This window comes from Schistocerca americana, chromosome 1 (assembly GCF_021461395.2).
Source record: "Schistocerca americana isolate TAMUIC-IGC-003095 chromosome 1, iqSchAmer2.1, whole genome shotgun sequence".
Lineage (NCBI taxonomy): Eukaryota > Metazoa > Arthropoda > Insecta > Orthoptera > Acrididae > Schistocerca > Schistocerca americana.
Window position 1 is genome coordinate 78,334,015 of NC_060119.1, and position 27,336 is coordinate 78,361,350.

The 27,336-nt window shown below is 43.5% G+C and overlaps 1 protein-coding gene across 1 annotated transcript in view; it reads left to right on the plus strand.

The window, feature by feature from the left end:
• Nucleotides 1-5,251: 5,251 nt before the first annotated feature.
• LOC124622022 (probable cytochrome P450 6a13) overlaps nucleotides 5,252-27,336 on the plus strand; it is a 31,641-nt gene continuing 9,556 nt past the window's right edge. The window contains exons 1-3 of the mRNA XM_047147579.1: nucleotides 5,252-5,461; nucleotides 14,517-14,738; nucleotides 23,168-23,419. Coding sequence (XP_047003535.1) covers nucleotides 5,296-5,461; nucleotides 14,517-14,738; nucleotides 23,168-23,419 — 640 coding nt within the window. The 5' untranslated portion in view covers nucleotides 5,252-5,295. The remainder of the gene's footprint in view (nucleotides 5,462-14,516; nucleotides 14,739-23,167; nucleotides 23,420-27,336) is intronic.

The window sequence follows — 27,336 nt, forward strand, 5'->3', positions numbered from 1 at the left end:
CTTACGCCGTAAAGGTGTTCCGTTCGTCTGGACGAAGGAATGCGAACGCGCCTTTCGCCATTTGAAATCAGCGTTGGTTTCCAATACTTGCCTGACGCCATTTGATCCCCAGAAACCCCTTTTGTTGATGGTGGATGCCTCGGATTTCGGGATCGGTGCTGCGCTTGCGCACAAAGATGGATCGCATGATCGCCCTATTGCCTTTGCGTCCACATTGCTCTCGTCTGCGCAAAGAAATTATTCACAGATCGAGAAAGATGCTGTGGCTGTCGTATTTGGTGTTGCTAAGTCTCATGATTCCTTGTATGGTCGTCACTTTACCATCATCACAGAACACAAACCTTTGACATCGCTTTTTCATCCACACAAGCCTGTACCTCCACGTACAGCGTAGAAATTCATTCGCTGGTTTATTTTCCTCTCGCAGTACCGCTACGATATCTTGTATCGGTCCACTGCTAAGCACGGAAACGCCGATGTGTTGTCCCGTTTGCCTGTTTCTGAGGATAGGGCATTCGATTTTTCCGAACTTGCTTGCATGTTCATTGATGCGGAAACCGATGTTGTAGTCGAATCGTTTCCGATTGATTTTCGTCGTGTAGCTACAGCCACAGCTGCTGACCCTGTCCTTGCTATCGTTTTGCGTTTTGTTGCTACGCAATGGCCCTTGTCAAAGTCACGGATCAAGGATCCGTTGGTTCGCCGATTTTTTGCTCACAGGTCGAGACTTTTTGTACGACGTGGTGTTTTGCTGTTGCGTTCTGATAATGATCAGTCCAGGGTCGTGGTCCCACGTAAGTTACAGTCCTCTGTCTTACGGCTTCTCCACCAAGGACATTGGGGTATAGTGGGAACGAAACAACATGCTCGTCAGCACTGTACTTGGTTCGGAATCGATGCTGCGATTACGAATATGTGCTCTTCTTGCTTGGCGTGTGCCGAACAACAATCCGCACCGCTGCGGAAATTCTTTGCATGGCCGAAAGCCGCTTCCCCTTGGCAACGCTTACACATCGATTTCGCTGGTCCATTCTGGAATGCTCGATGGTTGGTTGTGGTCGATTCCTTCAGTAATTTTCCTTTTGTTGTCCGGATGTCTTCCACGACGTCATCTGCCACCATCCAAGCGTTATCTGCTATCTTTTGTATAGAAGGTCTTCCACAGGCTATTGTTTCTGACAATGGCCCACAATTCATTTCCGCAGAATTTCAGTCATTCTGCAAGGCCAATGGTATTCAACATCTGACGTTCGCGCCGTTTTCGCCTCCGTCAAAAGGTGCCGCTGAACGTTTGGTCCGGAATTTCAAGTCACAGATATTGAAGTTGAAAGAGTCGCAATCTCGGGAAGACGCGTTATTGCTCTTCTTGTCCTCGTATCACTCTCAGCCCCGACATGGTCGCTCGTCGGCTGAGTTGCTCCACGGTCGTCCTCATCGAACCTTGATGTCTTTCTTACATCCGCCGCATCAGGTTCCCGTGCAGCGGCAGACGCCTGCTTTTGCTCCAGGCGACGTTGTATACTATCGCAACTATCGAGGTTCACGGCGTTGGTTCGCAGGGGCAATCTTCGCTGCCTCGGCCGCGCTATGTACCCGGTTTTGGGGGCCTCTGGTGAGGTGCGGCAGCAACTCAATCAGCTGTGCCTCTCTCGTCGCACGGGTTCTGCCGCTCCCCGTCTGCTTTCAGCGACGGTGCCGTCCGGTCAGCGCCCTGGGGACCCATCTACTGGCTCGCCTCATCCCCAGGTGTTACCGACGCTGCCTTTCATTTTGCCCCATGGCGAAGCGCCGCCGCCTGTTCTCCCGCCGGCGACGCCCGCAGTGGACGCTTCGCCGCAACCGCCAAGCGCCTCCCTGGGTCACGCGCCGCCGATCGCTTCCCGTGACCAGCTGTCCTCCGACATGGACCTCGTGCCCGCTCCGGACCATATGTCGTCTTAGCCCGTCGGCTGCCCCGCCCCGATGGAGGTCGAATCTTCGGCCCCTCCTGTCTCTTTACGGGCGCATACACCGCATGTTGGCGTGCACCCTGGACTAAGTTTTCAGGCGTTTCCTAGCTCTCCTCGGGCCGAATGGCAGGCTGCGGGAGGCACAGCCTCGCCTGTTGTTAGGCTCCCCACCTCGTCGCATACGTCAACATGGGGTCCTCCCCACGGCGGGTGGAAGCCTTATAACACAACCGTACGCCGATTTGCGGGGGAGGAATGTAGTGTCACCGCCAGGCGCCACACTTGCTAGGTGGTAGCCTTTAAACCGGCCGCGGTCCGGTACTATACGTCGGACCCGCGTGTCGCCACTGTCAGTGATTGCAGACCGTGCGCCGCCACACGGCAGGCCTAGAGAGACGTCCTAGCACTCGCCCAGTTGTACAGCAGACTTTGCCAGAGATGGATCACTGACAAATACGCTCTCATTTGCCGAGACGATACTTAGCATAGCCTTCAGCTACGTCATTTGCTACGACCTAGCAAGACGCCATTACCAGTTTATATTGAGATTGCAATTATGTATAATCAAGAGCGATGTTCTCCAATTACGGATTAAAGTTAAGTATTCCAAGAGCTTCGTACTTTATTTATTAGACTCAACTCCTTTAACTGTTCCAGACCTCACACCAGTCTGCGTGAGCTTAAACGCGTGCAATTCGGCTTCCTCTAGCAACACGGTGTTGGCTCTTCTGCCAACACATCAATGTACAGGGTCAAAATTGTAGAAATATGCGAAAAAAATTTATGTTAGTTACAGACGACAACGTGTACACAGTTTATTCAAAATGTAAACGAAATTACACATATTCGGATTTAAGTTATGACATGTTCGATACGCCTGCCGTCACTGACTATGATGTGGCGCAGACGAATAGCGCAAATCTGCATGACCCATGGAAGTATCTGAACATCGATGCCGCGGATGACCTCCTGAATGCCTGTTTTCAGCTGAGCAATGGCTTTGGGGCTATTGCTGTACACCTTGTCTTTAATATAGCCCCACAAAAAGGAGTCGCATATCTTCAGATCCGGAAAATATGGCGGCCTATGCTAGTTGCCGGTCGGTGTGGCCGAGCGGTTCTAGGCGCTTCAGTCTGGAACCGCGCGACCGCTACGCTCGCAAGTTCGAATCCTGCCCTTGGAGATGGTTGTGTGTGATGTCCTTAGGTTAGTTAGGTTTAAGTAGTTCTAAGTTCTAGGGGACTGATGACCTCAGATATTAAGTCCCATAGTGCTCAGAGCCATCTGAACCTATGCCAATTGCCACTGGGTACCCCAGAGCCAGAATGCGGTCCCCAAAGTGCTCCTCCGTGACGTCGCTCTGCTATTTCGATGGGGAAGAGCTCCGTCTTGCATGAACCGCATCTTGTCGAAATCATGATCACTTTGGATAATGTGGATGAAATCATCATCCAAAACCTTCACGTACCGGTTGGTAGTCACAGTGCCATCAAGGAATATCGCTACCATTATTCCGTGACTGGAGATTGTACACCACATAGACATGTCTACGTCTACGTGATTACTATGATATTCACAATAAAGTGCCTCACGGAGGGTTCAATGGACCATCTTGAATCTGTCTCTCTACCGTTCCACTATCTATCGGCGCTCTGGGAATACGAGCACTTAAATTTTTCTGTGCGAGCTCTGATTCTCCTATTTTATCGTGATAATCATTTCTCCGTATCTACGTAGGTGCCAACAAAATGTTTTGGCATTCGGAGGAGAAAAACGGTGATTGAAATTTCATGAGAAGATCCCGTAGCAACGGAAAACGCCTTGATTTTAATGACTTCATCTCCACGTATCATGTCTGTGCCACTATCTCCCCTATTTCGCGATAATACAAAACGAGCCGCCCTTCTTTAAACTTTTTCGATGTCATCCGTCAGTCCCACGTGATGCGGATCCCACAACGCACAGCAATACTCCAGAATAGGGCGGACAAGCGTGGTGTAAGCAGTATCGTTTGTAGACCTGTTGCATCTTTCAAATGTTCTGCCAACGAATCGCAGTCTTTGGTTTGCTCTACGCACAACATTATCTGTGTGATAGTTACAATTTAGGTTATTTGTAATTCTAATCCCTAAGTATTCAGTTGAATTTACAGCCTTCAGGTTTGTGTGACTTATCGCGTAATCGAAATTTAGCATATTTCTTTTAGTACTCATGTGGATAACTTCATACTTTTCTTTATTCAAGGTCAATTGCCACTTCTCGCGCCATAGAGATATCTTATCTAAATCATTTTGCAATTCGTTTGCCGTTGAATGCGGATTCTCAGTTCCCCAAATGCGCCAACTTAGCTTATTGATGAACCTAACCACATGAAAGTGGCCTTCGTCGCTAAACCAGACCACATTCATATTAATGTCCTGCGAGCGCGCATGCGCATACTGACTCCCATCATGCACCGCGGCCAACCGTACAGTTTGGACGTCCTAACGCAAACTGTTCAGAAGTTAACGACTATTTTATTTCGCGGAGTTCAATAATTGCCAACTGTGTATAAATAACATATCGTTATTATCTAGTTTTCCAACTATTTATACTGGTCCGAAACGGATGACGCATCGTAACGTTTCACCTCCCTTGCTTTCCTTCTTTCATTTTTTTCCAGAGTGTCCCCCACTCTGCTGGGGGAACTTGATTGAAATCGATGGTTGCAGACCCCTCGGTTTAATTGTTCGTGCTGTTCCTCGTGTGGATTGTTTTCCCTGTGGCACTAATGGTAGTCGCAGTTGAGAATAGTAAACGTATTTTGTCGGAAATACAGACTCTACATAAGATATAAATCTCAACACGCTGTAGTTTCCGTTAGATGTTATTAGTCGTTTATGTTCGCCATTTTAAAGAATAATATTTAGTCTGAAGCTTGTCCCGAGCATTGCTTGTACAAATACATATATATTTACATATGTATTTATCCTGAGAAAGAGATATTCTTTATTTATTACATTAATAGAGACTACCTTCGTTGCAATTATCAAGGATTAACAATGAGCCAGTCTACGTACGACGTCTTGGACACATGTGCAACTAGCGTAACTCATTTCCGATTACTGATTCACTGGTTTCTGAAACACCTGCGGTTTTCACACGCCATTGTGGATAAAATAATTAATTACAGACGTCTCACTGTTTCTCGATGCTTCTCTGTGGATTTCATTTACGTTCTCCGACAAGGAAAGAAGTGAACGTACCTTACATGTCTGACGTAATAATATTCAACTCTGTGTTGCAGGTGCGTATTGGTTACCTGCTGCGCATAAAATTTCTGAGTCCCGAACACGAGCGCTTCTTCATGGGCGCTGTGCGTGAGACCGTGGACTACAGGAAGAAGAATGGCGTGGTCAGGAACGACTTCGTCAACCTGCTGCTGCAGCTGCAGCAGAACGGGCAGGTAGACCCTGATCACGACAGTCCTGACAAGGGCAAGGAGGTTTCTCACTCACCGGACACCGACTTCAGTAAGTACACGCATGCCACTAAGAACGTGCAGCACGGTCTGCAGGAAGATGACGTTTCTTCCTATGAAAATGGTTAATCAGATTGGAAAAGGGCTCAGGTCATCCCCGTTTTCATGAAGGGACGTCGAACAGATGTGCAGAACTATAGACCTATATCTCTAACGGCGATCAGCTGCAGAATTTTGTAACACGTATTATGTTCGAGTATAATGACTTTTCTGGAGACTAGAAATCTACTCTGTAGGAATCAGCATGGGTTTCGAAAATGACGATCGTGTGAAACCCAGCTCGCGCTATTCGTCCACAAGACTCAGAGGGCCATAGACACGGGTTCCCACGTAGATACCGTGTTTCTTGACTTCCGCAAGGTGTTTGATACAGTTCCCCACAGTCGTTTGATGAACAAAGTAAGAGCATATGGACTATCAGACCAATTGTGTGGTTGGATTGAAGAGTTCCTAGATAACAGAACGCAGCATGTCATTCACAATGGAAGGTAAGAGTGATTTCGGGTGTGCCGAGGGGAGTGTCGTGGGACCATTGCTGTTCACAATATATATAAATGACCTTGTTGATAACATCGGAAGTTCACTGAGGCTTTTTGCGGATGATGCTATAGTATATCGAGAGGTTGTAACAATGGAAAATTGTATTGAAATGCAGGAGGATCTGCAACGAATTGACGCATGGTGCACGGAATGGCTATTGAATCTCAATGTAGACAAGTGTAATGTGCTGCCAATGCTCAGAAAGAAAGATTCTTTATCATTTAGCTACAAAATAGCAGGTCATCAACTGGAAGCAGTTAATTCCATAAATTATCTGGGAGTAGGCATTAGGAGTGATTTAAAATGGAATGACATATAAAATTAATCGTCGGTAAAGCAGATGCCAGAGTGAAATTCATTGGAAGAATCCTGTGGAAATGCAATCCAAGTGTACTGTAACTACTTCCTTGGAAGTAGTTACAGTACACTTGTTCGCCCACTCATTGAGTGCTGCTCACCGGTGTGAGATCTGTACCAGATAAGGTTGATAGAAGAGATAGAGAAGATCCAACGGAGAGCAGCTTGCTTCGTTACAGGTCCAGAGACAGACGCTGTAAGAGAGGTGTTTTGGATCACCCTGTGCTTTACTGTCAAAGTTCTGAGAGAATGCGTTTCTGCGAGAGTCAACCAGTCAATTCCTTTCTTCTACCTGTATCTCGCGAAAAGGCATTGAAGGTAAAAGTAGAGGCATCGAAGCTCACAGTTCTTCCCGCGAACCATTTACGACTGAAACAAGAAAACGGAGAAGCAACAATGATGCACGATGTACCTTACACCATAAGGTGGCTTGCTGAGTTCAGATATAGATGTCGAGGGACTGGCAGCTGCATCTCAAAGTAAACATATGTAGAGTATTGTGCTTAAATAGGCAGTAAGGCTGATTAATTATTGTATGGATATAAGATTGTAGAACATTCAACAGAAACTAGGTCTGTTAACATTTTTAAAAATATAGGTATTCCGGTGAATCGATATTTAAAAAAATTCATTACCGTCCCTAGATGTATCGAAGGAATGTATCGATATATCGACGGTAAAGCTACCCACGTGCTTGCCTATAAAAATATCGACTGCACATTGTAAATATACTGCCGGGTTTAGAACCCTGTATTTAAGCACTGATTTATTATTAGATATTCTTTACATCAACAAGCTAGCACCCTACCTATCCTCCCAAGAGCAATAAATGAAAGGAAAACTACACGCGTTCGCTCTTGGCAATAATCACTTTGATAGCAATTGTAATTGCATATACGAGTAAGTGGCGTAATAGAAGGTGTCCGATGGGTCCTTCTTTCGGTGTCGTGACATATCTGATTTGTCTGGAACACTTCATGTCGACTTTCCTGTTTTTCCATTTCCGCCAACGCCAGCGACCTAGCAGCTGGAGAGTCAAACTTGCTTGGCGAAGCTAAACGTTGCAGTTTCTGTTGGTAACGCCGAGTGTCGATTACGTCAGAATTTCCTCTCACACGTCTCCGTCTACCATACAGATAAATTATCTCATTTAGATTTTTGTTCATCATTTTCAACAACTGTTTTTGAAGAATTCCGATGTGAAGAAATAGCAGGTGTGCTATTCCTTTAACATCCTCACTTCCCCCCCCCCTCCCCCTCCAGTGGACATATGCTTCCTTCACACAGTCAGAGAGATAGAGTGCACTTGGTGAAACCTCAAGAAGTAGTAAGACCCCTTCACACATTGAAAGTAAATTATGTTCTACTACAGTTTCAAAAGAACAATTTCAGATATTTACCAGAAATTGTGAAAAAAATATAATATAAAATAAAAACATCGGCACTCGACGTGGCCATTTGGATATCGATATATCAGTGTTCAATATCGCTTGTACGAAAGCGATATTTTCACATGGGGTCTCGATATATCGATAAATCGTTATTATATCAACAGCACTACTACAAGTAGTAACATCCATAAAATATCTGTGAGTATGCGTATGACATAAAACTAATTGCAGGTAAGACAGATGCCATACTGAGATTCATTGGGAGAATAGATAGAAAATGTGTCCCACTCATAAAAGCGGTAGCTTATAAAACCTTCGTTCTACCAGTATTTAAATATTGCTCGTCATTCTGGGATACGTACCAGATAGGGCTGAGACAGGAAATAGAGGAGACACAAGGAATAGCAGCACGTTTCGTTACAGGTTCGTTTAGTATACGCGAAAGCGTCACGGAATGCTCAGCCAACTCCACTGGGAGATACTTCAACAAAGACCCTCTGAATCACGTTGTGGTTTACTGTAAAACGTCCAAAACTGACGGTCCTCGTATGGATATTTCAAAGAAAGATCGTGGACGTTAGATTGGAGAGACTCTAGCTTATATGGAGGCTTACTATTAATCGCTCTTTCCGCGAACAGTTCAGACTGGAAAATAGCGGAATGAAACTGATACACGAAGTACTTTCTTAAACACACCATAAACTGGCTTGGGTAGTATAGATGTAGCTGCAGACATAGATTTAGAAAACAGATTGTAGTGATAACATTCGAAAGGCAAGAAAGGCAGTGCGACGGACCAGTCGCTTATACCATTGTTATTGAATCAGTACATCAAACCAACAACAAAGATAACGAAGGAGAAATTTGGGAGAGCGGATGAGAGATACCGAGGAAGAGACGAAAATTTTAAGTGTTGCTTATAACATTACAATTCCTGCAGAGACTCTCAAGGACAATGGAGTTCAGGTGACAGGAATGAGTAGTTATCCAGAAGAAAAGCCATAAGACACATGTTAGTAAAAGTACATTCTAGGTAATGGAGTGTAAGCAAAATATATCAGGCGACGCTGGGCGAATTTGATTCGGAATTGAGGCCCTGAAAGTAGTATATGAGACTTCCTATTTGGACCGTAAAACAACTGACGGCGACAAAATATAACCATGCAGCCTGGGAGTAGAAAGGAACGGTTTTCTTAACGAAGGGAAACTGTTGATGTCGACTATAAATCCGGTTTACGAAGCGTTTCCTGAAGGTATTTTTCTGCAGTTTAAGTACACAGAAGTACGGATGATTAAGAGTATACTCAACTCAACTACGACGCCACAGGAACATTCTTGAGATTATAACGACAATCGTGTAGCTAAAGAGGATCTACTGATTTGAACCTCGAAGGAAAGAGTTTCATGGCACAACTTCAAAACGTGAAGGGATAGGTCACCACCATACAACTATGGCATCGAGGAACATTAAATTTCTTAAATGTGGTAGGTGTGAAGGGTAAAAACATATGGTGAGAAGAAGTCTCGAATACACTCTTGACCATTTTCAGATGAAAAAATACCGAATTTGTTGTGGGCGACGTGGAATATTTCCGCTTGAGTGTATGTACACTACTGGCCATTAAAACTGCTACACCAATAAGAAATGCAGATGATAAACGGGTATTCATTGGACCGATACATTATACTAGAACTGACATGTGATTACATTTCCACGCATTTTAGGTGCATAGATCCTGAGAAATCAGTTCCCAGAACAACCACCTCTGGCCGTAATAGCGGCCTTGAATCGCCTGGGCATTGAGTCAAACTGAGCTTCGATGGCGTGTACAGGTACAGCTGCCCACGCAGCTTCAACACGATACCACAGTTCTTCAGGAGTAGTGACTGGCGTATTGTGACGAGCCAGTTGCTCGACCACCATTGAGCAGACGTTTTCAGTTGGTGAGAGATCTGGAGAATGTGCTGGCCAGGGCAGCACTCGAACATTTTCTGTATCCAGAAAGGCCCGTACAGGACCTGCAACATGCGGTCGTGCATTACCCTGCTGAAATGTAGGGTTTCGCAGGGATCGAATGAAGGGTAGAGCCACGAATCGTAACACATCTGAAATGTAACGTCAACTCTTCAAAGTGCCGTCGATGCGAAAACGAGGTGACCGAGACGTGTAAACAATGGCACCCCATACCATCACACCGGATGACAAGCCAGTATGGCGATGACGAATACACGCTTCCAATGTGCGTTCACCGCGATGTTGTCAAACACGGATGCGACCATCATGACGCTGTAAACAGAACCTGGATTCATCCGAAAAAATGACGTTTTGCCATTCGTACGCCAAGGTTCGCCGTTGAGTACACCATCGCAGGTGCTCCTGTCTGTGATGCAGCGTCAAGGGTAACCGCACCCATGGTCTCCGAGCTGATAGTCCATGCTGCTGCAAACGTCGTCGAACTGTTCGTAAAGATGGTTGTTGTCTTGCAAACGTCCCCATCTGTTGACTCAGGGATCGAGACGTGGCTGCACGGTCCGTTACAGCCATGCGGATAAGAGCCCTGTTATCTCGACTGCTAGTGATACGAGGCCCTTGGGATCCAGCAAGGCGGTCCGTATTACCCTCCTGAACCAACCGATTCCATACTCTGCTAACAGTCATTGGATCTCGACCAACGCGAGCAGCAATGTCGCGATACGACAAACCGCAATCGCGATAGGCTACAATCCAACCTTTATCAAAGTCGGAAACGTGATAGTACGCATTTCTCCTCCTTCCACGAGGCATCACAACAACGTTTCACCAGGCAACGCCGGTCAACTGCTGTTTGTGTATGAGAAATCGTTTGGAAACTTTCCTCATGTCAGCAACGTTGTAGGTATCGCCAGCGGCGCCAACGTTGTGTGAATGCTCTGAAAAGCTAATCATTTGTGTATCACAGTATCTTCTTCCTGTCGGTTAAATTTCGCGTCTGTAGCACATCATCTTCGTGGTGTAGCAACTTTAATGGTCAGTAGTGTAGATTCATTAAGTTCCGATGTGTGGTGGCACTATATGTAGCCTTCAAAATGCCATCTGTAAAGGAGTTGCGTTCCAAGCCTGAGAGCTGCCATTGTGTTTCTTTCAGCCGAAAACATGACCATAAAAGATATTCGTAGCGCCAGCAGAATGTCTGCGGAGACCTGCAATTGATCAAAAGCGTGGTTAGTCGTTGGACGCGGTGCCTGTCATTATCGCAACAAGGTCGCACAAACCTGTCCCATCCATCGCGTGTCGGCTGGCCGCACACAACTGTAGCTTCTGCAATGATGGAACGCGCGGACCCTCTCATTTGAGGTGATATACGGATCACAATCAAATATGTCGCTGTATAGCTAGACGACTTTGTTGGTAGTGCCGACACACTCGTCCACCATTTGGTGTAGTCGAAAGTGTGTGCCAGTTGAATTCCTCACTCCCAACGGAAGACCATAAAGTGAAACGACGGACCTTCTGTGCGTAATTGTTTGGGCGCTACGATTCTGATCGTCGAAACGGCAATCCACTGAGTGGCGCTACACTACTTCTCCGTCGGAGAAAAAGTTCAAAGCCACACTCTCCGCTGGGAAAGTCACAGCGACGGTCTTCTCGGACTCTGAAGGGGTCATTCTGTTTTATGTCAACCGTCACCTGGGAAGCATATTGTGTTATCTACATCTACGTGGATATTCTGCAAATCACATTTAAGTGCCTGGCAGAGGGTTCATCGAACCACCTTCACAATTCTCTATTATTCCAATCTCGTACAGCGCGCGAAAAGAATGAACTCCTATATCTTTCCGTACAAGCTCTGATTTCCCTTATTTTATCGTGATGATCGTTCCGCCCTATGTAGGTCGGTGTCAACAAAATATTTGCGCATTCGGAGATGAAAGTTGGTGATTGTAATTTCGTGAGAAGATTCCGTCGCAACGAAAAACGCCTTTCTTTTAACGATTTCCAGCCCAAATTCTGTATCATTTCTGTGACACTCTCTCCCATATTTCGCGATAATACAAAACGTGCTGCCTTTCTTTGAACTTTTTTGATGTACTCCGTAAGTCCTACCTGGTAAGGATCCCACACCGCGCAGCAGTATTCTAAAAGAGAACGGACAAGCGTAGTGTAGGCAGTTTCCTTAGTAGGTCTGTTACATTTTGTAAGTGTTCTGCCAATAAAACGCAGCCTTTGGTTAGCCTTCCCCACAACATTTTCTATGTATTTTTTCCAATTTAAGTTGTTCGTAATTGTAATACCTAGGTATTTAGTTGAATTCACGGCTTTTAGATTAGACTGATTTTCGTTTAACCAAAGTCTAACAAGTTCCTTTTGGCACTCATGTGGATGACCTCACACTTTTCGTTATTTAGTGTCAACTGCAACTTTTCGCACCATTCAGAAATCTTTTCTAAATCGTTTTGCAGTTTGTTTTGATCTTCTGATGACTTTATTAGTCGATAAACAACAGCGTCATCTGCAAACAACCGAAGAAGGCTGCTCAGATTGTCGTGTATATAGACAAGGAACAGCAATTTGACTATAACACTCTTGGGGAACGCCTGAAATCAATTCTGTTTTACTTTATGACTTTCCGTCAATTACTACGAACTGTGACCTCTCTGACAGGAAATCGCAACTCCAGTCACATAACTGAGACGATTTCCATAAGCACGCAATTTTACTACTAGCCGCTTGTGTGGTGCAGTGTCAAAAGCCTTCCGGAAATCCAGGAATAGAGAATCGATTTGAAATGCCTTGTCAATAGCACTCAGCACTTCATGTGAATAAAGAGCTAATTGTGTTTCACTGGAACGATGTTTTCTAAACCCATGTTGACTGTGTGTCAATAGACCGCTTCCTTCGAGGTAATTCATAATGTTCGAACATAATATATTTTCTAAAATCCTGCTGCATATCGACGTTAACGATATGGGCCTGTGATTTAGTGGATTACTCCTACTACCTTTCTTGAATATTGGTGTAACCAGTTCAACTTTCCAGTCTTTGGATACGGATCTGTCATCGAGCGAACGGTTGTATACGATTGTTAAGTATGGAGCTAATTTATCAGCATACTCCGAAAGGAACTTAATTGGTATACAGTCTCGACCAGAACACTTGATTTTATTAAGTGATTAGAGTTGCCTCACTACTCTGGGGATATTTACTTCTACGTTACTCATGTCGGCAGCTGCTCTCCCTTCGAATTCTGGAATATTCACTTCGTCTTCTTTTGTGAAGGCATTTCGGAAGGCTGTGTTTAGTAAATCCTCAGTAAACTGAAGAAAAGAGTTTAGCGTGTACGTCGCCATAAACTTGCAAACAAACTTCTCCTTTTCTATGACAACGCGAAGCCTAACGCAATTCTGCGCACCCGAGAGGAGTTCACGAAACCATTGGACTGTTTTCGACTCTACGACCTTAATCTCGTGCCCTCGACTTCCATCTGTTTGGCTCAATGAAGGATCCACTCCGTGTAATTCAGTACGTTAATTATGAAGAGGTCATTGATGCAGCAAAACCTTGGCTCCGACGTCGACCAGCAGAGGGATATACCGTGCAGGCATACAAGCCTTTCCAGTAAGGCGGCGTAGGAGCGTCTTGTGCACGCAGATTAAGCTGAAAAACAGGGTTTTGTAGAGTGGGGAATAGTATAGTGTGTTGAAATCCTGAATAAAGCCAACCAGATTTATAAAAAGAAATGTTGCATCACTCACTGACCGCCCATTTTACGATACATCCATACCCCGCAAGCCACCTGACGGTGTATGGCGGAGGGTACCTTGAGTACCTCTGTCGGTTCTCCCTTCTATTCCAGTCTCGTATTGTTCGTGGAAAGAAAGATTGTCGGTATGCCTCTGTGTGGGCTCTAATCTCTCTGATTTTATCCTCATGGTCTCTTCGCGAGACATACGTAGGTGGAAGCAACTTACTGCGTGACTCTTCAGTGAAGGTATGTTGTCGAAACTTCAACAAAAAGCCCGTAGCGAGGTACTGAGCGTCTCTTTTGCAGAGTATTCCACTTGAGTTTATCTACTATATCCGTAACGCTTTCGCGATTACTAAATGGTCCTGTATCGAAGCGCGCTGCTCTCCGTTGGATCTTTTCTATCTCTTCTATGAACCCTATCTGGTACGGATCCCACACCGGTCAGCAGTATTCAAGCAGTGGGCGAACAAGTGTACTGTAACAAAAATGGTTCAAATGGCTCTGAGCACTATGGGACTCAACATCTGTGGTCATAAGTCCCCTAGAACTTAGAACTACTTAACCTAACTAACCTATGGACATCACACACATCCATGCCCGAGGCAGGATTCGAACCTGCGACCGTAGCAGTCGCGCGGTTCCTGACTGAGCGCCTAGAACCGCTAGACCACCGCGGCCGGCAAGTGTACTGTAACCTACTTCCTTTGTTTTCGGACTGTATTTCCTTAGGATTCTTCCAATGAATCTCAGCCTGGCATCTGCTTTACCGACAATTAATTTTATATGGTCATCCCATTATAAATAACTCCTAATGGCTACTCCCAGATAATTTATTGAATTTACTGCTTCCAGTTGCTCACCTGCTATATTGCTGACCTGTTACATTTAAGGTTAGCTGTCTTGGTAATCGCAGTATTCTATGAGGAGTATTCAGAAAGACTTAGCCATAGTTCCTCAGTTCCATGGAGTGTTATCTATTTTATGAAGGTAAACAACTGAGAGTACAGACTAACGTTGGTGTGTCGTGTTGCAGCGCTCACAGACGAGCTACTCGCTGCACAGTGCCTCGTCTTCTTCGTAGCGGGCTTCGAGACATCGTCGACCACAATGAGCTTCTGCATCCACGAACTAGCAGTCAACCCGCATATCCAGGACCGCCTGAGGGATGAAGTCGACAGCGTGCTCAGCAAGCATGGAGGGCAGGTGACGTACGAAGCCGTGCACGAGATGTCCTACCTCGACATGGTGGTCGCAGGTAAGGAGAATTCAACCACCGACATTAAATACACTCATGGAAATATGAAAAGCTTACAGTTTACACCTGTAAACACTAGACAAGTGAGAACAGTGATTAAAAGCTCGCGGTCCTCCAGATGGTTGTTAGTGTACTTATCCCGCCCTTCCGCAGGAAATGGTGAAGATGGCTATTGTAGAAATGTTGCGGTTTCTATACTCTGCGGACCGGCTGGAAACACGAGAGCTTTTCTTTCATACTTGGGAACACAACATTTGCAGCGGAACTGATGGACGGCAGTTAAGATCATGTCCCAAAGCTCTGTGCTACGAACGTATATGAGATCATTTCTCAGTCAGGCTCATCACAAGTTTGACGCTGTCCTCCATGTTTTACTACCCTGAGCTGTTTTTTTTCTTTCATTTCTGTCTAGGTGCCACAAGAAACGTTTTCTTTAAGCTGTTTTGTATATTCCTGTCTTCACAGCGACAGGGTTAACCTGGTGCCGGAATATAAGGCCCACTATTGTGTCCCACCCTATGGTAACAATCTCCCATACATTTATTTCCACACCGATCGCGGAAACTCCATTGCTTCTTATTTCATTACATCTTTTAGTGTCACATTTGAAATGCTTCAAGTTTCTTCTTCTCCTGGCAACTGATAGTACGACTTCCAGTTCTATACGATGTTACCTTTATTTACTTAAATCCAAGTCCAAAAAGCACCAAACACAACATAATACCGAGACTACAGTCTAATGTTAAGCCAGAGAATTTCATACTTCGCGAATCCAAGGTTCCGCAGCAAGGGCATTTGCTGTAAACAAATCTACTATGTCAGAGGGTTTGCTCAGATTACCGTAAATCAACAAAAGTTCGGAGTCGTGTCTTGAACCACATACACAAAATTTATCGCCACTGGCGACCCACACCTTCAGATTAACCTTTCCGCTCGTCACTCCTGTTCTCAAACTGTTGACAGCCACCCAAGTCCTGCATCGGAGACCGCAGCCTCATGGCAATTTCTCTTTTGCTGTCCACAATCCACCAGGGGACTTTGCTCTCCACACCTCATACCGACGGGCTATTGCGGAAGCTGAAAGAGGAAACGTTTTCTCGATTTCCATCGTTGTGGATAAGCAACAGTTCCAAAAAATCGATTACTCGCATTCGTTTCTTGTCTCTTCTTTTCAGTCTCTCATGCTACATGTCTTGTTACAACTGGAGTCGTTGTTCCCCTTAGCAGAATTATAGTGTTGACTGGAGTACGGCTCAGGCATGCTGTGACTACGTAACCTGTCCCGTGGAGAGACACGCCCACGTGGTTAGCGTGAGCAGAGTTCCTCGGCGTACTCTACAGTAGAGGAACACAGACCGAGCGCGGGTAGGCAGCAGAGGCTGGACTGCGCTTCCCGTGTCGTGTTTGTCAGTTTGAGTAGGATACCGGTTTCTGGTGCATACCTTCTATCGGGTGTCGCTTATAAGTTAGGGCACGGTACACTTTCAGCCCCAGGTATCGGAGGTGAATGCAGTGACTTAAATTACATCAGCTCTCTTCTTGCCTCCTTGGTGCGTAGATCGAAGCCGCATATGAGTTCAATACGGGTTGGGTTTGGTGCGGTTGTCGTCATAGTGGATAGCAAGTCCTTTGAGAGCACGCGTTAGCTTGGACTCTACTATTTTAACTGTCGGTTCTTTATGACCGATAGCTGTGGCGTCTGCGTAGATGAAGAACTGGGCTCCAGTGTTGAATGGCTGATAGTTCCCACATATGTTTTGCAAATATCAGATCCAGCACATTTCCTTATGGAACGCCATTCTTCTCCGTTCTCCATCGGCTCTTTTTGCCCCTCAGTTTGACAATAAATCGTCTGTTCTGCAGCAGAAACTGATTAAACTGTATCAGTTCTTAGTTGTGAACAGCTTCCTGGTATCTTGTTATTTATGGTACCATAAGCAGCTCTAAGATCGATAGAAGCAAATCCTCTTACCAGCTTTCTTTCACACCCTTCCTCGATGTGCTGGGTTAAATGATGTAACCATTATTTGAATGAAATTATATGAAACCTGTCTGTCATTTAATAATCTTCCAGCCGACAGAGTCAAAATTTCGATTGAAAACCATTCTCTGAATAATTTTAAACACATGGCACATAAGTGAGACCGGTCTGGACTTCTTGGGGAATCGTTCTTTGCTTGGTTTGCTTTGGTTGCCTTGCTACAGATCTTCGAGATTATCATTGTAGACCACTGTTCATCAGTTTCAGGGCCGAGATTCCTTATTTTCTCCGATCTCATGTGATTTGAGCCTTCATATTTGATGCTTTACATCACAGGCATCAGATACCAGAAGAACCTTATTGAAGGAAGTAATCTGTTTCTGATTTCTTCTTTGCTTCAGTCATCGTAGCTTTGCTCACTAAATGAGAGAATTCTTCCCAATTTCCGCAAATGTATCGTCCCCAACGCGTAAGCAACCCGTTATTATCGTACCATCGCCCTCCATCACATTCGTATTTGCGCTGCTTATCTTTCAGTTGCGTACCATGTTAAGTATGCATTCCGTCCCATTCAAAGAGTCTTCGAAGTCTATCTTAGAATCTACTGGGAGTGCTGTGTCGCCTGCAAACCTTAGTATTCGAGTGTGTCCTCCGTGCTGTACTTTTAATACTTTTCCTAAATTCCCTTTCAATTGTTCCATCGATTCACAGACTTGCAGATTGAACTACCACGGTGATCCACTCCACCCTGCGTTAAACAGAGTGATCATTAATAAAACCCGAGCGGTTCTGGGCGCTTCAGTCTGGAACCGCGCCACCTCTACGTTCGCAGGTTCGAATCTTGCCCAGGGCATGGATGTGTGTGATGTCCTTAGGTTAGTTAGATTTAAGTAATTCTAAGTTCTAGGGGACTGATGACCTCAGATGTTAAGTCCCATAGTGCTCAGAGCCATTTGAATTAATAAAACCGACAAACTGCAGGTACGGTAAAGGTGGCTTTGTCGGTAAAGAGGACTGATGATAGAAATCTCATAATTATGATGGTCTGGTGGAAAAGCTATCGACAAAATCCTTTCTGTGGAGGGAGACCCGCTGCTGATAACCCTTGCACTCTCTGCAGGTGATAGGGATAGTAGCAGTTGTCGTGCAACTTTGTCTTACACCATGTCAGTGGCCCACTTGCCTGGGGCTTGTACTAGGGTTCGTCTCAATATCCTGTAGTCCGCCGCCTTCATGCAGCTTCGTCTGTCTGAGGAGCCACGAGCACAGAAGTGCGAAAAAAGAGCTTGAAATACGTATGTTTTTGGATAGGGTCTGCCTTTAGCAAAACACAATTTTGTTTTTTAACTCAAACATGTTTCACTGCAGTTGCAGCGTCTTCAGTGATCTGTTGTTTTCCATCTGATAAAGATAAAGAGTGTTCTTTGTTGTTTGTATACATTTAGATATTAGTTTTCAAATCGTAATTACAGATATTTGAAAAAAACACATAATTTACGAGTTCATACCTGTTTACCACATGGTGTGGTTTTTCTGATGTGTTGTTTTTCTACAGTGACCGTTTTGTTGCACAATTTGTCATCTGCAACCACTTATACTTCAAAGTAGACAAATTGTTTAAGCCAAAATTACGATTTGAAAACTTGTTATTTCTATACGTGAAATTATTTAATTCTATTTGCGAGTGACTATTTACATAATGTTTCACTTACATTTTCCATTTAAACATCTTCACTATACATTGAGTTGCCACTGTCACTATCACTATAACTGTTTCATTGCATTACCAGCTGTAAAAACAAACATGATGGGCCGTGGAACAATTGAAGGTGTAAAAGCAAGATGGCTGACAGTGGAACAGTTGAAAGAGTTCCTGGCAGTTGTTCTGAATCTTTCAGAGGCGTCTGCGATTTTTTCCTTGTGTGTGTGTGTGTGTGTGTGTGTGTGTGTGTGTGTGTGTTTGTGAATGTGTGTGTGTCAAAAGGGACAGAGATAGAGGGAGAGAGGGAGAGAGTGAGGGTGACAGTAGGTTTAAGGATTTATTTCATTTTGTTTTATTTTACTTTATTTTGTGTGTGTGTGTGTGTGTTTGTGTGTGGGAGGAGCAGACGCTTCTGGCAATACACTCAGTGAGATGTGTCATGTATTGTCGTTGCTCACTTGTTCATCGTTGGTCTTGTGTGTGTTATGGCGCTGATTTTGAATATGTGTGTGTGTGAGTGTGTGTGTGTGTGTGTGTGAGAGAGAGAGAGAGAGAGAGAGAGAGAGAGAGAGAGAGAGAGAAAGAGAGACAGACAGACAGACAGACAGAGAGAGAGATAGAGAGAGAGGGAAGAGGGAGGGAGAAAGAGGGGTGGAAGAGAAAGAGAGAGAGAGAGATGGAAAGAGAGGTGGGGAGAGAACCAAGAAAACAGAAGTTCCTTTTTTCTGCTATGTTTCTTGTAGGGAGTCACCTTTGTATAGTTCATTGTGTGTTCCAAACAGTGTTCTGTTGCACAGTGTTGTATTTTCATTCAGAATTCTCTTTCCGTGTATTATTGCTTTTTGTATTTGGTAGTTCTCCTCTATTGTGAGTTTTTGATAGAGACTGTTCCTTCCTCTGGAGAGCTTAAGATCGGTCTCCATGATTTCTGGGTGGTAGTTTCCTTGTATTACGTGGTCTACAAAAGTGGAGTGTATACTATGACTGCTTAGGGCTGTGAGGTGCTTGGAGCACCTCGTTTTGAAGTTTCTTCATGTTTGGCCTATGTAGACCGACTGGGATGCACTGCATGTTAACTGATATATTCGAGCTTTGGAGAATTTGTCTGCATAGGTGTTCTTAGATCTTAGATTCTTGTGTATTGTGTTATTTGTGCGGAGTGCTATTTTTAGCCCTTGTTTCTTCAGTCTGTTTCAAATCCTGTATACGTTTTTGTTGCTGTGTTTTAGTGTACGTCATGCTGTACTCTTTGTTGAGTGTTCCTGGTATCCTGTGTTTTGCAGGAGATTGTGTTCTTGGTTCTCTGTTGTGGCTGGTGATTTGTTAATGGTTTGTCCTCTTTTAATTAGTTTTTTTAGTTTTGTTGTTCAGTTTGTTTGTCATTTGTGCGTTGTACCCATTCTCTCTGGCTATTTGGTGTATTGTATTTAGTTCCTGTGTGTAGTCGAGTTTGTCCAGTGGAGTTCTGTTGAGCCTGTATAGCATGTGTCTGAAACTTGAGAGTTTGTGTGGTATTTTTTGAAATCAAAATATTCAATGAAATCATACATCCAGAACATTACAAGTTTACATAATGGTACCGATATGTAGATGACATCATTTTCTTGATTGATGAAACACAAATCCGAATAAAACAATTACACAGTGACATAAATACAGTTCACCCAAAAATTAAATTCACCATTGATACAGAGGAGGAAATTAAGCTTAATTTCTTAGACATTACCATACGCAGTATCAACAAAAAACATAATTTTGGAATATTCAGGAAACCTACAGCCACAAGTATAACCATTCACATCAACTCCAACCACCCACAAGCACATAAACTTTGAAGTTTCAGACACATGATACACAGACTCAACAGTACTCCACTGGACAAACTCAACTGCACACAGGAACTAAATACAATACACCAAATACCCAGAGAGAATGGGTACAACATACAAATGATTAGCAAACTGAACAACAAAATTACAATAAAACCACCACCCAAAAAACATGGAGACCGATTTTAAGATCCTCAGAGAAAGCAACAGTCTCTATCAAAAACTCACAATGTAGGAAAACTATCAAATACAAAAAGCAATAATACAGGGAAAGAGAGTCCTAGCTGATAATACAACGCTGTGCAACAGAACACTGTTTGGAACACTCAGCGAACTATACAAAGGTGACTCGCTACAAGAAACACAACAGAAAAAATAGAACTTCTGTTTTCTTGGTTCTCTCCCCACCTCTCTTTCCATCCATCCCCTCTCTCTCTCTCTCTCTCTCTCTCTCTCTCTCTCTCTCTCTCTCTCTCTCTCTCTCTCTCTCACACACGCACACACACACACACACACACACACACACACACATTCAAAATCAGCGCCATAACACACACAAGACCAACGATGAACAAGTGAGCAACGACGATACATGACACATCTCACTGAGTGTATCGCCAGAACTGTCTGCTCAGATCACATTTCGCCACATTTTGTGCAAGTGCATGTGAGGTGAAGTAGTGAGCGGGAATTTATGAAGAACTGGGTGAAAGCAATGCACTAAAAAGTAGCTGATTGAGACACCAACTAGGTACACCAAGCAGGACGGAAAATGGAAGTACAGAAACGTACATAACGTCTAATCTCAAAACAGCTCTCCACAAATACGCAGTAATTTCTGTCATGGCTAGTTTGCAGATGTCATGCTGCCAAAGAAACGACAAAAACAAGCACTAAAATAGATGTTTAATAATACAGTTCAATTATCGATGTAATTTTAAAGTCAGTGCCCAAACAAAATGAAGCAAATTGCAAATATTGTATTTCTTAGGCCTACAGTAATTAAATTATTACAAATGTGATGTTGTACTTTAAGAAAATAAAAATTTAATCCCCAGAAGATGACACACTGGAGTTTCCAGACTTTAAAGTAATTGTGTTTGCATAAGGTTGATTTCCAAAATACCCCAGTTTTTACATTGAAATTATAAATAAACACTTCAGACATTTTGAAATTTTTTATGACAACATAATAGTTTCAATTTCTACTTGCAGATTTCATAGGTTTTTCCCTACACGCCTTATTGTTTAGGTTTTATTACTCTTCTTCTGTTTGTGTTCATACAAAATATCATTAACACAGTAAGAGGAAATAAAGCCGTTTTCTTCATGTTACGTTTTGATTAATGTAGCCAACTGTTGAATGTTATTGCCAGGTATAGAACACGTGTTTATGACATCAGCATTCTGTGAATGTCTGTGTGTGCTTAAATTTATTTGAATTATATTTGCTTTACTATAATTACGTGTCTGCAAGCTTACTGCTTTTATTATTACTATTATTATTCACTTTTTAAAAATTATTTTACGAATGCGTATGAGACAGAATTTGTATTTATTTTAGGCCGAAATACAAGCTTACACAGCCACGTGCTCACACACACACACACACACACACACACACACACACACACACACACACAGAGAGAGAGAGAGAGAGAGAGAGAGAGAGAGAGAGAGAGAGAGAGAAATCACCGAGATACTGTTTATTAGTAACAGAACTCTTTATATCACTAATGTAGAAAGTACAATATCTAAGATGAAATAATGTAACTTACGAATATGGTCATATTTCAGGTCAATAGAGATGTCTTTTGAATAACAGCCCGTCAAGTGTGACACGAGAAAATTCGGTGCATTCATCCGTAATTAGACGGACCCCAACTGATAATTATGAAGGGAATACATTTTTAATTATAAGTGAATGTGAATATAAACTAGTGTAGTGTTTCTATAATTAATGTTGCTACTTGATACTTTCATCAGTATAATCTATGTCTATCTCGGAACCACTAGAAAAGAGTTTCAAATCCTGGTGCAAGAGTTTGTTGCTTGCCGTGAGACATCAAGCAGAGGGATGAAAATCCATCACTGTTCGGAACTCAAGTGGAAGATTTATTACACACTCTTTCTATAATAGCTATTTATCATAATATTTTGACTCCAAGATGTGAATTCCAGTTGTCACTAAAGGTCACACTATACAGGCCTTTAGCTTCATCAGCGTATATACAGACAATATTTCTCTGTGTAAAATTACATTAATGCTTAATTTGAAGTATTACATAAATGCAGCAGATCAGTAATTTGAAAGGTGAAACATTACCTTTTTTTATGTATCTGAATTTCTGCTGACGAAGAGATCCATAAATAATTTTCAGGAGCATTAGATTATGTGGATCAGCGCTAGTCATTACTGACTGCTTATCTGCAATTCATAAGTACTTTGCCGTGTTTGTTTCTGCTATTTGACTCGTTTTGCATCCTTAAGGTTTCACAATCTTAATAGAACGTGAGGAACTGAACGAATGAATGAATGGCGTGAGTAACTTTTTGATTAAGCCTTTACTTAAGTATCTTAATAAAACCGATCTATTCAAAGTCTTGAGTCTGAGAAAGGTAACACACAATATATTTTAACGGTAGCCAAAATGGCTGTTATTGGCAATATATCACATTCTTTGAAGCTTTGTATGTTGAACATTTAGGAGCTGTTTTATAGTGGTATCATATACAAGACAAATCAGCATTTTCGGATACACATTACATAAAAACCTTAACTGTGAGGATGAAGTCGTGACTTCCGAATTTATGCTGACACAACAAAAACGCTTATTATTAATTTTTTCTCAATTTTTCGCATATGGGTGGTAATAATAAGATTTAAAATTGTATGATTTTCTTGTTTCATTTACAGAGACACTCCGGAAGTACCCTCCTCTGACGGAGTTGGACAGAATCTGCACGGTGGCGTACACCATTCCAGGCAGCAATGTCAAGATAGAGGAGGGGACCAAGCTTATCATACCGGTCTACGCCATCCACCACGACCCCAAGTACTACCCGGATCCGGAAAAGTTCGACCCGGAACGCTTTACGGAAGAGCAAAAGGCGTCACGCCATCATTTTGTTTACCTGCCTTTCGGTGAGGGACCTCGTATCTGCATAGGTAAGGGCTTCGCGTTGTGGACCTAATTTTAAATACAGGGCTATTACAAATGATTGATGCGATTTCATAAATTCACTGTAGCTCCATTCATTGACATATGGTCACGACACACTACAGATACGTAGAAAAACTCATAAAGTTTTGTTCGGCTGAAGCCGCCAAAATGGCGACAGGAGCCGAGAAAGCGTATGTCGTGCTTGAAATGCACTCACATCAGTCAGTCATAACAGTGCAACGACACTTCAGGACGAAGTTCAACAAAGATCCACCAACTGCTAACTCCATTCGGCCATGGTATGCGCAGTTTAAAGCTTCTGGATGCCTCTGTAAGGGGAAATCAACGGGTCGGCCTGCAGTGAGCGAAGAAACGTTTGAACGCGTGCGGGCAAGTTTCACGCGTAGCCCGCGGAAGTCGACGAATAAAGCAAGCAGGGAGCTAAACGTACCACAGCCGACGGTTTGGAAAATCTTACGGAAAAGGCTAAAGCAGAAGCCTTACCGTTTACAATTGCTACAAGCCCTGACACCCGATGACAAAATCAAACGCTTTGAATTTTCGGCGCGGTTGCAACAGCTCATGGAAGAGGATGCGTTCAGTGCGAAACTTGTTTTCAATGATGAAGCAACATTTTTTCTTAATGGTGAAGTGAACAGACACAATGTGTGAATCTGGGCGGTAGAGAATCCTCACGGATTCGTGCAGCAAATTCGCAATTCACCAAAAGTTAACGTGTTTTGTGCAATCTCACGGTTTAAAGTTTACGGCCCCTTTTTCTTCTCCGAAAAAAACGTTACGGGACACGTGTATCTGGACATGCTGGAAAATTGGCTCATGCCACAACTGGAGACCGACAGCGCCGACTTCATCTTTCAACAGGATGGTGCTCCACCGCACTTCCATCATGATGTTCGGTATTTCTTAAACAGGAGATTGAAAAACCGATGGATCGGTCGTGGTGGAGATCATGATCAGCAATTCATGTCATGGCCTCCACGCACTCCCGACTTAACCCCATGCGATTTCTTTCTGTGGGGTTATGTGAAAGATTCAGCGTTTAAACCTTCTCTACCAAGAAACGTGCCAGAACTGTGAGCTCGCATCAACGATGCTTTCGAACTCATTGATGGGGACATGCTGCGCCGAGTGTAGGAGGAACTTGATTATCGGCTTGATGTCTGCCGAATCACTAAAGGGGCACATATCGAACATTTGTGAATGCCTAAAAAATCTTTTTGAATCTTTGTATGTGTGTGCAAAGCATTGTGAAAATATCTCAAATAATAAAGTTATTGTAGAGCTGTCAAATCGCTTCAATCATTTGTAATAAACATGTATAAAAATATGGTAATGCATCAGGAATTGATTGAAAAGAATATAGAAAAAAACCAAACAATCAAGTAATATTTCAAGTCCCTGAAGAGCCTTCTGTTATGAAAAAAGTCATACTTTGCAACAAAATGTAAATCTGCCAAAGCATATTTACTAAACACAGCCTTCCGAAATGCCTTCACAAAAGAAGACGAAGTAAATATTCTAGAATTCGAATCGAGAACAGCTGCCAGCATGAGTAACGTAGATGTAAGTATCCTCGGAGTAGTGAGGCAACTCAAATCAATCACTTAATAAAGCAAGTCTTCTAATCCAGACTGTATACCAAGTATGTTCATTTCGGAGTATGCTGATGCATTAGCTCCATACTTAACAATCATATACAACCGTTCGCTCAAGGAAAGATCCGTACCTAAAGACTGGAAAGTTGCAATGGTCACACCAATACTCAAGAAAGGTAGTAGAAGTAATCCACTAAATTGCAGGCCCATATCTTTAACGTCGATATGTGGCAGGATTTTAGAACTTATGTTGTGTTCGAACATTATGAATTACCTAGAAGGAAACGGTCTATTAACACACAGTCAACATGGGTTTAGAAAACATCGATCCTGTGAAAAAAAAAAGCTCTTTATTCACACGAAGTGTTGAGTGCTATTGACAAGGGGTTTCAGATCGATTCCGTATTTCTGGATTTCCGGAAGGCATTTGACACTGTTCCACACAAGCGGCTCGTAGTAAAATTGCGTGCTTATGGAATATCGTCTCAGTTATGTGACTGGATTTGCGATTTCCGGTCAGAGAGGCAACAGTTCGTAGTAACTGACGGAAAGTCATCGAGTAAAACAGAAGTGATTTCAGGCGTTCCCCAAGGTAGAGTTCCATTGGTCTTACTTATCTATATAAACGATTTGGGAGACAATTTGAGCAGCCGTCTTCGGTTGTTTGCAGATGACGCTGTCGTTTCTTGACTAATAAAGTCATCAATAGATCAAAGCAAACAGCTAAGCGATTTAGAAAAATATCTGAATGGTGCGAAACGTGGTAGTTTACCGTAAATAAAGAAAAGTGTGAGGTCATCTACATGAGTGCTAAAAGGAGCTCGTTAAACTTCGGTTACACGATAAATCAGTCTAATCTAAAATCATTAAAAGAAAGGCGTTTTTCGTTGCGACGGAGTCGCCTCACGAAATTCCGAACACCAACTTTCTCCTCCGAATGAGAAAATATTTTGTTGACACCGACCTTGATATCAGAGGTTTTACGAAAATATATAGGTGTGCTTTCCGCGCGCTATACGAGATTGGAATAATAGAGAATTGTGAAGGTGGATAGATGAACCCCCTGCCAGGCACTTAAATGTGATTTTCAGAGTATCCGTGTAGATGTAGATGTAGATGTAGAAGGGAGGAATGTACTCATCTTATTCCAGGTTTTGCAAGCTTTATTGTTGGTATTAGAATGGAATTGCAAGGCGGAAAAATTTACAACGAGAGAAATAGTGATTAACACTAAGACAATATGGTATAGCTTATCAAAAAATCCTTTTTTGGTGTACATAACAGCACTCTGAACTGAAAAGATAAGGAGGATTAATAGCAATTGTTCTACTAAGCCATTCTGTTTCATCGATGACCGAATTACCCAAGGTGAACCTGAACACGAGTTCCAAACATTGTTGTACTAGCTCTCCTTTGTTTACAAAGTTACATATCTGCAAGGTCTCTACCGCAAAAACAAAGAAATGGCATCCTATGCCAAGGGTCTGGTTCGGTCGAACATCGCACTGAGGAATAAAACCATGGAACATACACTCCTGGAAATTGAAATAAGAACACCGTGAATTCATTGTCCCAGGAAGGGGAAACTTTATTGACACATTCCTGGGGTCAGATACATCACATGATCACACTGACAGAACCACAGGCACATAGACACAGGCAACAGAGCATGCACAATGTCGGCACTAGTACAGTGTATATCCACCTTTCGCAGCAATGCAGGCTGCTATTCTCCCATGGACACGATCGTAGAGATGCTGGATGTAGTCCTGTGGAACGGCTTGCCATGCCATTTCCACCTGGCGCCTCAGTTGGACCAGCGTTCGTGCTGGACGTGCAGACCGCGTGAGACGACGCTTCATCCAGTCCCAAACATGCTCAATGGGGGACAGATCCGGAGATCATGGCCAGGGTAGTTGACTTACACCTTCTAGAGCACGTTGGGTGGCACGGGATACATGCGGACGTGCATTGTCCTGTTGGAACAGCAAGTTCCCTTGCCGGTCTAGGAATGGTAGAACGATGGGTTCGATGACGGTTTGGATGTACCGTGCACTATTCAGTGTCCCCTCGACGATCACCAGTGGTGTACTGCCAGTGTAGGAGATCGCTCCCCACACCATGATGCCGGGTGTTTGCCCTGTGTGCCTCGGTCGTATGCAGTCCTGATTGTGGCGCTCACCTGCACGGCGCCAAACACGCATACGACCATCATTGGCACCAAGGCAGAAGCGACTCTCATCGCTGAAGACGACACGTCTCCATTCGCTCCTCCATTCACGCCTGTCGCGACACCACTGGAGGCG